The 13940-nt window shown below is 35.2% G+C and overlaps 2 protein-coding genes and 4 non-coding genes across 7 annotated transcripts; all 6 read left to right on the forward strand.

Annotated features, from left to right (window-relative positions):
• The first annotated feature begins 1797 nt into the window (after positions 1 to 1797).
• Positions 1798 to 6075, forward strand: rpl7 (ribosomal protein L7). Of its 2 annotated transcripts, XM_055037293.1 has the most exons (7): positions 1798 to 1863; positions 2340 to 2439; positions 2534 to 2700; positions 4016 to 4153; positions 4955 to 5064; positions 5616 to 5831; positions 6028 to 6075. In XM_055037293.1, the coding sequence occupies exons 1-6, from the start codon at positions 1850 to 1852 to the stop codon at positions 5822 to 5824; spliced, it is 738 nt and encodes a 245-aa protein (XP_054893268.1). In that variant the 5' UTR covers positions 1798 to 1849; the 3' UTR covers positions 5825 to 5831; positions 6028 to 6075. The 2 variants fall into 2 exon arrangements, with proteins under 2 accessions (XP_054893268.1, XP_054893267.1); XM_055037292.1 differs by lacking the exon at positions 1798 to 1863 and having other exon boundaries at positions 2323 to 2439.
• LOC129365000 (small nucleolar SNORD12/SNORD106) lies at positions 3862 to 3951 on the forward strand. The gene has a single exon (XR_008606495.1). It is a non-coding gene; the product is annotated as a small nucleolar SNORD12/SNORD106 (small nucleolar RNA).
• Positions 4216 to 4307, forward strand: LOC129364996 (small nucleolar SNORD12/SNORD106). The gene has a single exon (XR_008606491.1). It is a non-coding gene; the product is annotated as a small nucleolar SNORD12/SNORD106 (small nucleolar RNA).
• On the forward strand, positions 5176 to 5266 carry LOC129364998 (small nucleolar SNORD12/SNORD106). The gene has a single exon (XR_008606493.1). It is a non-coding gene; the product is annotated as a small nucleolar SNORD12/SNORD106 (small nucleolar RNA).
• On the forward strand, positions 5869 to 5962 carry LOC129364999 (small nucleolar SNORD12/SNORD106). The gene has a single exon (XR_008606494.1). It is a non-coding gene; the product is annotated as a small nucleolar SNORD12/SNORD106 (small nucleolar RNA).
• An 802-nt stretch (positions 6076 to 6877) lies between the features above and the next one.
• Positions 6878 to 10297, forward strand: si:ch211-171b20.3 (uncharacterized). Its single transcript, XM_055037288.1, has 7 exons — positions 6878 to 7198; positions 7271 to 7316; positions 8028 to 8122; positions 8359 to 8497; positions 9299 to 9460; positions 9560 to 9615; positions 10051 to 10297. The coding sequence occupies exons 1-7, from the start codon at positions 7030 to 7032 to the stop codon at positions 10203 to 10205; spliced, it is 822 nt and encodes a 273-aa protein (XP_054893263.1). The 5' UTR covers positions 6878 to 7029; the 3' UTR covers positions 10206 to 10297.
• The last annotated feature ends 3643 nt before the right edge of the window (positions 10298 to 13940 follow it).

A 13940-nucleotide genomic window follows, 5' to 3' on the forward strand; every position in this document is an offset into this window, starting at 1 on the left:
TGTAGGGAAGGAAACTAACTGACAGCCAACAATTGAAAATTAAATTCCTTCATCAATCGTCTGTAGAAGAGTGCAATGCAATGCAAAAAAACAAAACAAAACAAAAAAAAACAGGAACATGAATGCTTACTGATTAATCAGCCACTGACTTTACAATATTATGGAAGATGTTATACTTACTTCATATCCCTGTAATAGACTAAATTTGAAGTTGAATCGATTTCCATGTGACTTTACAAAAGCAAGAGAAAAGGAAATATAACTCTATGTAATGCACATGAAATGCCTGATTAAATTATGGTTAAACTTTAAAAGAGCTATTGTTTTGACAAATGATTTGAAATGTGCCTCATTTGATGGACACTCAACCCAATAGTAAAATATTCCAAATCCCTTGCAAAGTCTTTATTATTATTATTATTATTATTATTATTATTATTATTATTATTATTATTATTATTATTATTATTATTATTATTATTATTATTATTATTATTATGTTACATACAATACACAATGTCGTCTTGTTAAAAATCTGGAGACATGTATTAATGTTTTTTGTAAATTAGGTGTTGGCGCTCTCTGCTGGTCCAACTAGGGGCTTACTACAGAGTTGCGTCAAAAGTGTTTCTTTTCATTGGTAAACTTTTAAAAGAGTAAAAAAAAAAAAAACTTTTAAAAGAGTTGTATACTAGTACACTTGGGTTTTTCAATGCTGTCCTAACTTTACCAGACCAACATTAATAAAATAATTAGACCTGAGCCAATACATCAGAGTGATACATAAGATGGTATTATGTGGTTAAATAAAAACATAATAAAGTGATTATACATTTCATCAAATGTCATCAAATGATATTTCAGTCATTCAGGTAAATAAATGACCCCCAAAACATAATCATACCCTAAAACTAGCAATTAGGCACATTACACTTGAAAACAGCAGTATCACATTTTACACAAGAAATCCAATCCTATTGTTGTTTGAAGAATATTTTTGGTTCAGCCACATTTAATGTATGAATATGTTGAAGGCCATGATGGAATAATACCTCAACTGTATTTGAGTTCATATTTTGCTATATAATCTCAAAGCTCATGTTTTTTTTTTATCTATTCACAAGTGGACTTCTTTGAGAGTTTGTGCCACTGTTCTGCAAAAAAAAAAAAAAAAAAAAAAAGAATATCATGTAAGATCACAAGCTTTCTTCTCCTGTTTTTCCTTGTGAAGCAGAACTTATACTTCTATGACTATCAACATGAAGTTATTTTAACAAAATACTATTAATTAAATGCAAGTTGCAATGGCCATACATTCATCTCACAAGTCTCTCCGCTTACTTCCACTTGAATGTACATTAAATATAGTCCAAATATGAAAAAATATTTTATTTTAATTTAATGACTAAAATAACTACAAAACGATATGTGTGCAAAACTAAATTGCATTTAAAAAAAAATAAAATAAAAATAAAATCTCATCTGTAGCATTTTTTAAATTATATAGTTACTCATTATATGACATGTTACAAATGTCAAAGATGTAAAGGCTAATAAATTATTGATCTCCTTATTATATTAAATTACACTATATTAAAAGTGTTTGTGTATAACACTGGTCATAACAAACAGTAAATATCTTTTCAAAAATTAATTTTCAGAAGATCAGAGTTATAACCATATCTATGAACAACTATAAAACCAGGCTTAAATAAAACTATCCCAGACATAGAATAATAAATAAAAACAATAATTTAAACTTATTTTAGTCAGGCACCCATCTGGGCACCCTGACAATCCTTTATCCGGCACATGCGCAGTTGAAGATTTCTCTTTCTCGGTGATCGCAATGGCGGACGCAGAGTGAGTGGTTCTTGTGTTTTAAAATCTAAGCACATCTGGTCATCATATGGTTATAATTCAATATTTAATTGCTTATTTGAGAAATTTAGGTGTTATACAATTATACAATTGAAGTATTGTTGGGGAATGTGACTTTTAACTTTTGTTTTTATGGCTATTTTATGCAGAGTGTTGGCAGAACAGTGTTCAACATGGCTGCTATGTGGTCTCTGAACACTAAAGAAATGTCCTTTTCTTTTTTAAATAATGAAGGAAATTTGGAAATTTACCACATATATGTCGCAACACGCCTTTTCTAGTCATTTGTTGTCAGTACATAAATTTTGATGGAAGCCGGTAAAGAACTAGGCTAACCAGCTAGCACTACAGCACTGTAAATTATATTCTTTCGTTTAACGTACAAGCTGCTGCTATGTTGGACGGTCAGAACATGGTACCCCTTTGTCGACAATAATTTTAATGACATGCCTCGACAGAAAAAAGTTGCCGTCGGTCCCTGAGAGCCTTTTAAAAAGGCGAAAGACCTTCGCCGCCATGAAGGCCTTGCGTATCAAGAAGATTCTGGTGGAGAAGAAGGTAAAGTTAATCTACTGCTTCTCGTAGTCTATGCTTTCTAACAGCTGAAAGTAGGTTTTGTGGACCGTTTTAAGCATGTCACTGTTCATTTCAGGCCCGGAAAGCGACCAGGAAACTGATCTACAAGAGGGCTGAAAAGTACCACAAGGAGTATAGGCAGATGTACAGGCGTGAGATCCGCATGTCTCGTATGGCTCGCAAAGTGGGGAACTACTATGTGCCACCTGAGCCCAAACTGGCCTTTGTTATCAGAATCAGAGGGTAAGTTGCTCCTAGGAGTATAGTGTTATGACTTCAACATGGAATGCTGGAATTGCAGTAATTGTTCTCCCTGTGTTTGTTTTTGGTTCATGGTCAGTTCTTGCTCAAAGCCAGTCCAGTGTCTTTGTATTGATCACTTACCACTGTGTGATCTTCCTGATTTAATTTTTATACTCTATATACTTTATCAACTTCAACTTAGTTGTGCAAGTTTAGGGATGAGATTAGGACTTATATATAGGACTCTTATTGTCTTTAATGTATTAAATGTATTTTTCTTGTCTGGATAAGTATGGAAATAGAAAATATAGAAAGTCATAGGCATTTTAAAATCATATTCTCCGTCCCAGGAGCTGTCATACTTAGGTTTTCACAAATATTTCTAAAAGTAACTTTAAAGGTAACCTAATTTGGTGATTTTCTTGATGTCAAGTATATATATCTTCATCTTCTCCCTCCATCCATTGATCAATTGAGCCATTCAGTAATTTAACCGTTAGTTCAGCCATCCGTAGAAGCTTTAAACAAGTTTTATGAACTTTTGTTTCTTCCTGCACTGTTATTACTTTTCCTTAATATCTTAGCTAAGTGTTAAAAGTAATATATTTGTCAGCCTGTCCTATCATTAGATTAGTTAGCTTTCTACCAGTCTACTTTTTCATTTGTCTCTTTCTGTAGAGATAAAGAAATATTCACCTCTAGCTGAAGCGGGTATAAACTGAACTTTCGTGCTTGAGATGTGGGCTAAAAAAATGCCTATCTGGTCAAGTCAAAAGGGGGGGATTTGACGAATTTCCTTGTATTATGCCCAGGGCCATCAGTCAGAGCAATATAGTGATTATTAATAACCTTGGGTTTATTTATTCATCCCAAATGTTATGTCTTTAGATTTAGAGTCGTGTTCTAATGCCAATTACGAAGCTGTCCCTGAAAATCACCCCCAAAAATAATTTCCACAATTGTTCTGTAATAATTTTAAAACTTTAGTACATAGTTTCCCAATCATACAATAATTAGACAAATTTTATTGGTACAATTATTAAATGTTAGGGAAAGAATTTATTTCATGAACCTTAAGCAACCTTGACTTGCAAGCTAAGATGGTTAAAATGTTTTGAGCAGCAACAAATTTCTTGTTTAAAGAAGCAATCGATGTAAATCTAAGTGGTTAATGATGAACATTCTTTCCCCGACTTATCGACTATGGTGAAAGATTAGTTTCATTAGCCAATATCCTTCTGAAACCACTATCACTACTGCTATTTGACAGATGTTGGCATGGCTCAAAGACTAATTATTATTGTTGTGTTTTTAGTATCAACGGTGTCCCACCAAAGGTCCGCAAGGTTCTGCAGCTGCTCCGTCTGCGCCAGATCTTCAACGGTGTGTTTGTCAAGCTGAACAAGGCTTCTATCAACATGCTTAGGATTGCAGAGCCTTATATTGCTTGGGGGTAAGAGTATTAAAGTGTTCAAATGTAGATTTACTTTTTTAAATATAGGTAAAATATTTTGGAATGTGGTTAATGATGCTGAACTTTTTTCCCCATCATATCGACCATGGTGAATACTTGCTGAAACTAAGCCAGTTTTGTCTGAAACCACATTCCAAGCCATTCTGATTGCCTTAACTCCCAGTTGCTGGTTTGGTTTTTTAACATTGTGAAGCATTTTGTGTTTAATAAGTCAAAGTTTGGACTTAAAAAGTCCATAAAGTGATCTAAAGGAAATGTAAAACTTTTGATTAAAAAAATTGTTATAAAGTATGTATGGACCGAGGATTAGATGCCTTGACTGCTCAGAAATGAGAGAAAATCATAATTTTCTCCTCTAATCTGAACCGCTCTCTTAGATGTCTGTAATCCTTGGGGAGCCACATCAATTTGAAGTAGTTTAGTTGGGTGATGCATAGCCCTAATTCTCATGGCCCACTGTCTTGAATTTTTTATTAATGTTCTGCATCAGCCTCGTCTCAAATGAACAGGTCACAGCAGACTGCTGTTGAAACTGGAAATTATCTGAAACATGTAGGACATTGGAGCTGGAGGTCCTGGGTTGGGAATTCTGTATTGGGTTTGAAAAGCATCCTCTTTAAATACTTCTAAGAACAGTTTCCTTTTTAGAAAGAAACTGGGCTCTTGTTAAAAGGTTTAAGTTTAAACACCAGCAACATATATCTAAATAAAAGTATAAAATTTCCAATACTGTTTTAAATTATGTTCATGACTTTAAAACTATTTTCTGATAATACTCAGATACCCCAACCTGAAGTCTGTGCGTGAGCTCATCTACAAACGTGGCCATGGCAAAGTGAAGAAGATGCGTATTGCCCTCACAGACAACGCTCTGATAGAGAAGCCCCTTGGTAAGAATTTCTTCCCTCACACAACTTGCCATTTTTTGCTGTTTATTATTTTCCATCTATCCTATATCTCCGCACAATCTCATTTTTGATTTTCATGTTGTCCTGGCGCATAATGTGGCTAATGATGTACACTTTTTTCCCCGTCTTATCGACTTTGGTGAGAAAAACAACAAATTTAGCCAGTTGTATCTGAAGCCACTTGCCAGTCTTATTTATTTGGAAAGCTTGTTTTGGTTTTAATTCACAAATCTGTATGATCCATCTATAATTTATCCTGAATTCTTGAGTTAGTCGCACTAAATTAGACCTTATGACATATTTGTGTCTTTAGTCTTATTTTGATGCCAAAGTCCCAAATCTGAGATCTTAAAATACTGATGCAAATTTTTCTGGAAAATCTTGATTTTGTTTTATACAACAGGAAAAAAAAGGTAGTTGAAGAATCTGTTGCTTTTCAATATATAACACTGAAAAAAGCCCTCAGTTTGTATTTAAAATTGCTGTATTTTCAGTGAAACGAATAGCTGTGAAAAATTTATTTTATCCTTCAGGCAAATATGGCATCATCTGCATTGAGGACCTTATTCACGAGATCTACACAGTTGGCAAGAACTTCAAGATGGCCAACAACTTCCTGTGGCCTTTCAAGCTGTCATCGCCACGTGGGGGTATGAACAAGAAGACCACACACTTTGTGGAGGGAGGTGACGCTGGAAACAGGGAGGACCAGATCAACAGGCTGATCCGAAGGATGAACTAAGTTTATGGTAAGTTTTAGGATTGCCGTACAGATCTCTAAAAACGGCTGTGGTCAATGATGCATAATCTTTTTTCCCCGTCTTATCGACTATGGTGAAAATCATTTGTTAGTTAAGCCAACCATGTCTGAAACCACATCTTTGCAATTACTGCTTATGTTACCTGGAGTTTGCTTTCTAATACGGTGTTTTCTCTTCTTTTCAGGTTTTCTAAGGACTCAAAATATACAATAAAAACATGTTTAAAAAATTGTGTCGTTCACATCTGTGTCATTGCTTTGCTGTGTGGTGACGAACCATTGCTGGGAGTTCTGTTGTTCAAGGACATTGCCAGTCTTCCTAAGCTTGTCATGGGTTTTAGTTTTTAAGGTTTGACCAAATATCCTTTGAGGTTCCATATTAAAGTTCCCAAAAATCTAAATTTGAACAAATTTGAAATAAACAGTTGAATCGTCTATTTCACAGGTCTGCAGAGTGGAGTGATAAAAGTGATTTCTTCAAAAATAAAATTGATTGGTCCACAACAATTTGTGGACCAATCAATTTTATTGATTTGAGTTTTTAAACTCAAATTTGCAGTTGAGCATAGCAACCTACAAAAAGGGTCTGAGATGCATTTTGAAAATTTAAATAAACTGACTAAAAATTGCAGGAAGCTGTACTGCCATTCTTTAAAAAAACAATATCCAGTATTAAAGTGGTTCAAAAATCCAGAATTTTAACAAGTGTTTTAGAATTGCTGATACTTAAATTTAATATTAAAAATATAGGTGACTTCAAATACAGTCTTATATACATTTTAAACTACATTGGAAATAAATCACAAAAAGCCAAACATCCCGAATTTGACCAATTGACTTGGAATTGAAGTAATTCTGCTTGTAGAAAAACTTTAAATTTTTAAATGATGTAATCCAAGACATCCAGCTAATCAACGAATACAGACATACATGACTTTGTTGTTTAAAAATGCCCAGATTGAATCATTTTCTGTCAAATCAAGTCCAGCTATAAATATCATCCACCTCGTGCGTGTGAAATAAAGCCGCCGCGGAGCGATTGATGTGTGTTTCTATAGTGACGCAGTGAGCTTTTACTACAGCGGGCTACAGCTTAGCATCTGCTCAGGGATAGTTGGAGTCAACGAGCCTTTTATTATGTAGAGATACACTCATCAAACACAAGGTGATATCCGGTAGGGTCCAACATGATGACCTACCAAATGCCTGCCGCCAAAGTTTTCATATCGGAAGGAGGTTTGAGCTATGGCCGCCCTGCTCCTGGATACCCAACGCACAGCACCTTCGGGATTGGAGGACGTGTCGCGTTAAGGCCAAGTCAGACAAGGAAGTTATCTTTAATGCTGCCTCTCAACAGTGAGTCAACAAAATGCACCAAATACAGGCTGAACGAGCTTTCCTGAGCATCTTTTTCTGTTTTTTTTTCAGGTAACCAGAACGACAACACGCCAGTGAGCAGCTTCATAATTAAAGGGTAAGATGTCATATTGACGCCAAGTGCAATTAAATGCAAGCATAATCAGCAACTGTGTGTCTCGGAATTGATTAGATAAATCCTTACGACGTATGATTTGTCAAAAAAAAAAAAAAAATTGACTAGCATGTTTGTTTACACCGTGATGTCACGGTTGGTCCCCCTGTGCAGCATTACGTATTGCTAGCTGCTTCTGCATATCAGTTGGAGAAGAAAGTAAGGACTGATTTTGACTTATGACAAAAAACTGAAAAATCCCACATATTCCTGGCAGGTTAATTTTATTGAGACTCCTCAGAATGAACAGAAAACACGTTTCATAAAAGTAAAACCTATTTGGACATCTAAATAGGTTTAGATGTCCAAATAGGACATCTAAGTGTGATGTTTGAAACAGTCGGAAAGCTCGATGCCACCATGGTCTGAAAGGCCACTCAGAAATGAGGAAGTCCTAAATAGAAAAAACATATAAAGCCAGGCTGCAGTTTGCGAATGCATTTAGGGACAAGAACCTTTATTTCTTTACTTTTAATGAAATATTAAATTGTTTCATTAGAATCGTCCCACTAATCCCATGTTACTTGGAGAATTGACAAAAAGCACACTAAGCCAAAGCTTGGGTGTCAGGAGGTTGAGACCTAAATGTGTCACAATTCTGAATAACATCAATGCTTTTGTAAACCGACATTTGCATTTCTTCCATCTATATAGGAAATCAAAGTTAAATAAAGAGGACGAAGTGATTTCAGAGGATGTTGACCAAGGAAATGATATCTTTGGGAGACACTTCCTGTTTGAGAAAACATGTAAGTACTGAATGAAAGGAATAATTTTGTAGGGGATGCTGTTGTCCATTGCTGTTGTAAAAATTGAAGCTTACAGATGTAACATAAACTCATTACCAGTAGGTGGAGCTATTATCACACCAATAATATTCTGGTCAATTTTGATGTATGGTTTTTAGATCATTGATTGTTTCTTGGTTTGTTGTATTTTTTCAACTATAATAAACTTAACTGCCATCTTTTAATACCTTGATTAGGTACAAAGTTAGAAAGGACCAGAACTACGATTCCTCCACTGCAGAAAGACACCAATGAGCATCGACATGTTAAACTTCACCCTTTGAGTCTCTCCGCTGAGCTTCCCAGCATCCCTTCAGCGAGATTTTTCACCTTGGGGTAACCAGTTCAGGAGGCTTGATGTCTTCTGGCTTCACCAAAAATATTTAAAATCTTAGCAGCACAGATTGCACTAATTATAGTTCTTGTCTCTTATGAGATGCAACAAGAGATAAGACGCCTGTAAAAGCCTATCTAGTTCATTTTTATTATTTAAAAACATGTAACATGTTTGTATAATTTTTTGAAGTTAGTTTTTTAGGCTTTATTACACAGTTGGTCTTTTTGTTTAGTATTTTGCACAACATCCAAATCTCATTTATAGAAGATAGATATTGCTATAGAAGGCATTATTTGTAAATTATTTTATATGTATTAATAATGAATTGCCATTACAATTTAATACATGTTTGCATTTGAATTGTTAAAGCAAATCAAACTTGTTTAGAGCTGAACATTTTCAGATTTTGTGAAAAGACGACTTAATTTTTTAAAATAAATATCTATTATAGAAAATTTGTGGGCATTAAATTTTTTTTTTTATCTATATTTTTAAAACAAAGAAAAATACCAAACATTTACAAACAGTAAACAGTTTCTTCAGTGGATTGTTGACTTTTGTGGAAAATAATTTAAGCCAAAAAATAAAAAAAATCTTAGTTTCTAATGTATTTATGAGATAATAAATGCTACTATTTGTGTCATTCTGTTGTAGAAATTTAATGCAATTTAATACCATGCAAAAAAACACAACATAAAAACTGAATAAATTCTAAAATCTGCATTTATTATATTATTATTATTATTTTCTCTCACTCTTTTTTTTTTTTTTTTTTATGTTATTGTTCTTCACTGTATTAGCCAAAATATTAAGCGCCATTATGGAAGGTCCAAAGAGCCACTTGCGGCTCCGGAGACACAGGTTGCAGACCCCAGAAACTCTGGGGTGAACATCAGTCCACCCTCCACTTTAATCTTAAGTGGCAAGAACAATTTTTCAGTGGAAAGCTGCAAGTTTAGCAGGTATTGTTCTGCTTTCTAAACTAAGTGATCTCAGCGATCTAAGATTGTGTTGGATATTCCCCAGCCCAGTGTCACCTCCACTGTCTTTCTGTTCCGCAGGCCCAAGGTACATTATCCAACCTACAACCCGGCGACTGTTAAAGACAATCAGAAAAGTAAGTTTGGACGAGACACCAATACACTCATGCTCGTCCCCCACAGGTTGCTGCCCATATCAGAAACCATCACTGCTCAAATAAATCCAGCACATGGCTTGTCTGATTCAAAGGACACTTATCACATTTACAACCTTTTCTTTAGAGCTGTATGATGTAAGCAGTTTGATATCATAAGTTACCTTCATTTTCATGTCCAAGGTTGAGAAATATCTCTTTGAATATCCTTAAAAAACAGTAACAGAAGAAACATTTTCAACTTTTTATTTATTTTACCTAAGAAAGGTTTTTTGTCTCTGAAATGTGATGTTTGCTTTTTATGTCAGCATGCTAAAATAAAAAGCCAACATGAAAAGCACTGAAGCATAAATTGCTTGTAATTTTACATCTTATTTTTTTCATTTGTGCTTCTCTCCAATCTAAAACCTTCCCTAGGTTGTCTTCATGCATCCCAGACTTATTCAGACCCAATCATCGGAGCCTCTCGCTCTTTTATCCACCGGATTTCTGAGCTCTCCTCTTTGGAGGGTGAGACGGTGAGACATGAGAAGATTAAGAAAATCAGCAAATCTAAAAAATGTCCGTCCTGACAATCACCCCCTTCTGAGTCGCGACGGCCCAGGATTAAGACGTTTGAGTCTGTGCCAACAACTGAACAAAATAAAACACTTCAGGCACCATATTCATTTCACTGGCTTGTTCTGACGGCGTGTTTGTCCTCAGCGATACTGTTTGGCGGCTTAACGTGGCTGCTTCTTACTTTTTGGAATTCCTGACTTTCCTTAAGTGATGAAATGTAGTTTCAAATCCGTATTCCCAACGGCAATGATGATGACTTTTCCACATAAAAATCTGTAGATTCTCATTTGTCAGTAGTTTTTCCTTCCACACATGCATGGAAACATGTTATATTTATTTCTGTAATGGCTTTAGTGGCCATGAAGCAGCGATGCCATGTTTCTCTGTGTGTGCTGTGGATGTCGGTTGAGTCTAAAAATACACCATTGTCACAGAAAGTTTCAAACACATTTCTGCTTTGTTTACTATGTCAAATTTATGTGTATAAATGGCATAGTTTAGCTAAACTCTTGTGCCTTGTTAGATGTCTTCCTCAAATTAAATAAAATTTATTTTTGTTATTCCAAAGAGGCTACATTTTTCTTTCTGATCTCTGTTATATGCTGGCAAAAGGAAAATCTGGCCATTACAATAGTCAGCGCATGTTAAATTCTGCACGAAAGCATAATCTGTGGTCCACAGCTTCACAACTGGACAAATGACATACCCACAGATACCAGAATGTGGTGTTTTCCCACATAATGCATTGTTTTACTGTGGCATGAACTGCAGCTTGTGTTTATGAATAATGTTCATTGTATTTGTCAAAAATCCAAGCCAACAGCAGCTGTCCTGTTGTTTGGAGGAAAATAAAAGCTTTAATTTTATTTAAAGAAATTTTTGCTTAGGTCATAATTTTGACATGAAGAAGACTGATAGTTTTTTATTTAAAGTCTAAAACAACAACAAAGACGTCTGGTTTACATAAATTTATGTATATTTGTTCTTTTATCAATAATTTGTCACATCATAATGTAAAGTTTTGAGTTACTGACAACCCACACATCAAAGCTTATTTAATCTAAACTTTAAAACGTTCTAAAACCAATAAAGCAACATTTTGCTGCTGCAAAAAATGTTGAGCTTTTTCATCTAGATGAAAAGCACAGAGTACAAAAACTAAAACTGTATCATTACGCCATCTCTGCAGTGAAGCATGATGGCGGCAGCATCATGCTTTGGGGATACTTTTCGTCTGCAGGGACAGGGACCCTGGTTAGTGGTGATAATGGAGCTAATTTCAGGGTGAGGTGATATTGATACAGAGAATTTCTGCTGTATATTTTCTGACATGACGGAGAACCATGTCAGAAGGTAAAAGTTTCTGACACTGTGGAAAAGAAACTAATCTTCGTCTCATTCAGAAACATGCCAGATGAAATTAGAGAAGTGATTGTTTTTTTTAAAAAAAGGCCCCAGAAACATTTTTGGTGACGTTTTTAAAGCTCATGACAATGTTTTAAACTTTTTTTTTTTAAAGTGATCTACAAAAATCAAACAAAAAAGACAACTTTACAAGCATAATACAAATAATGTTTAAAATTAAAACACACGCAGAGAAACTGACATAACTGCATGAGCTCCTGTTAGCTTGTGCGTGCATGACTTTTTGAATTTACACGCGAGGATTGGAGTAAAGCACAATAATATCTCACATTTAACTATGAGCCAGTTCTAATTCCATATCGATGTCTGCCATCCCACAAGCATCTAATTTAAAGCTGCCTTCAAGTTATTTTTATGTGCTTTTATTTAAATGGCGCAATAGTCATAATTTAACTTTTGGATAATAATAGTAATAAATAAACGTCTGAGAAGATACTGTTAATGTGCTGTTGTTTTTTCTGCCTTTCTGGCAGAAACACAGCCAGAAAGGCCACATTGTTGTAATTTGAGAGGCAAAAGTTTCTGCCTGCTACAGAGATTATTCAGTGTTGGCAAAATTCAAAGATAATATTGAAATATTGATTTTTTTAACCCTCAGCAGTCAGAAAAAAAAAGTGAGAGCTAAAGATGGTCCCTCTCTCTCTTTATGTCAAAAAACAACATGGGTGCTTAGGAATCCATAAAAGAGTATTGTTCCCAAAGAGAAGATACTTAGATGTATGTCTCTCTGAAAAGTCATTGTGCCTTTCAGAAATTAACCGTCAGCTGAGCTTAACTTCAGGGAGTGTGTCCCGAAGCTCCTCAACTACAAATGCGACGTTGTCAGACGTCAGGCTCTGCTTGCATCCCTACCTCCTTCCCTCCCTCTGGGTAGTCAGGTGTGCATTTCAGGGACACATAGTGACCTAGAAACACAGAGCCGCCCCCCGCACCCCTCCGTGATTCATGCTAAGTGAACGGGTTGCATTCAGGCTCAAACAGAGGCCGGGCTTCCCTGCTCTTGCAGGGATTTTTACCGTCCCTTTTAAGGGTAGTGAAACAAAATGACCTGGAACAAACAGCTGACAATGAGGGCTTTAAGAAGAAATGTTCTGGGGTAAGCACACAAGTGGTTTATCGTTTCACTGTAGCTCCATAGAAGTCTTTGACTGCCCTAGCCCAAAGGAACCTTTTCGTATAAATCATCTTTGATACAAGAAAAGCCGATAGATATTCAGAAATCACTGTAACATTAAGCTATCCTTTATGGGTCTGGTGTCCAGCTGATTCAACCTACTGGTATTCTGTTTAAGAAAAGACAGTTTTTGTTACTGTTTTACCAGCTGATATTATTCCAGCAGACTCTCACAGCAAGGATCAAAGAATGTTATCCGAGTGCCAAATTTGAGCTTTGCCAGCTCTTTAAATCAAACATGCCCCAAATATGCTTGGGTCATGTTATAGAGAAGAAAAGTGCCAGCATGGGTCTTGAGACAGAGATCAGTGAATCTGCTACTTTACAAGAAAAAGTACATGAAAGATGTGTTGATTGAATAACTTGAGATGGATTGTTGTTATCGATCTGTGAGGCCCCCCAGACTCCCAAAGTGATGTGAATCTGCCAAATCTCCCTCCTAGAACCTTAGGAGGTGCCACCTAATTATCTTGATGGATTTCTTTTGTTGTTGCTAAGCCTAACAAACCCTGGTAGGTACAGCTGGTAAAGTCTCTGAGCAGTTGCCAGGAAACAAGAAGAAATTCAAGATATCAACTCTATAATTTCAGGTAGCATAAACAAATAAATTAAAAGTTTTGAATTTATAAATATGATGATAGAAATGCATTTGCATTCAGCCCAGTGAGTATTTTGAAAATTACTTTATTTTTGAAAGTGTTTTGATCTTTTCAGGGTGAATTTTTGTCAAACATAAGATATTAATTCAGGTCTCAGACTCATAAGCCAGTCAGGAAAGGGACCTTTTTGGGCCCCATTGAGCTTAAAATTATTTAAATTAACAAAAAAGTAAATAGAATATATATATATATATATATATATATATATATATATATATATATATATATATATATATATATATATATATATATATAGAGCAGGGCTTTTAAGGATCTCATACTCACATCTTGCAGAATGATGGATTTGCTGCAGATGAAAATAATGGATCTCAGTTGGAAACTGTAAGTTTGGGGACCAGAAAAAATGATCAGAGAAGTGTTTGAATTACTAGGGGGACAAACCTGAAAGAACAAGATGGGAGACTGAGTGCTTTCTTCATCAAAAAAAAAAAAAGGTGCAATTCTCCCACTCCATTTTCCATAAAAGT

The sequence above is a fragment of the Poeciliopsis prolifica genome, unplaced genomic scaffold (assembly GCF_027474105.1).
Source record: "Poeciliopsis prolifica strain line A6 unplaced genomic scaffold, Auburn_PproV2 SCAFFOLD012, whole genome shotgun sequence".
Classification (NCBI taxonomy): domain Eukaryota; kingdom Metazoa; phylum Chordata; class Actinopteri; order Cyprinodontiformes; family Poeciliidae; genus Poeciliopsis; species Poeciliopsis prolifica.

Coding starts and splice junctions, on each gene's coding strand:
- rpl7 (XM_055037292.1), top strand. CDS start 2,323: ATGACATGCCTCGACAGAAAAAAGTTGCCGTCGGTCCCTGAGAGCCTT. Junction 2,440..2,533: donor AGATTCTGGTGGAGAAGAAG/GTAAAGTTAATC, acceptor TGTTCATTTCAG/GCCCGGAAAGCGACCAGGAA. Junction 4,154..4,954: donor GAGCCTTATATTGCTTGGGG/GTAAGAGTATTA, acceptor GATAATACTCAG/ATACCCCAACCTGAAGTCTG.
- si:ch211-171b20.3 (XM_055037288.1), top strand. CDS start 7,030: ATGATGACCTACCAAATGCCTGCCGCCAAAGTTTTCATATCGGAAGGA. Junction 8,123..8,358: donor CTTCCTGTTTGAGAAAACAT/GTAAGTACTGAA, acceptor TACCTTGATTAG/GTACAAAGTTAGAAAGGACC. Junction 9,461..9,559: donor GAAAGCTGCAAGTTTAGCAG/GTATTGTTCTGC, acceptor TCTGTTCCGCAG/GCCCAAGGTACATTATCCAA.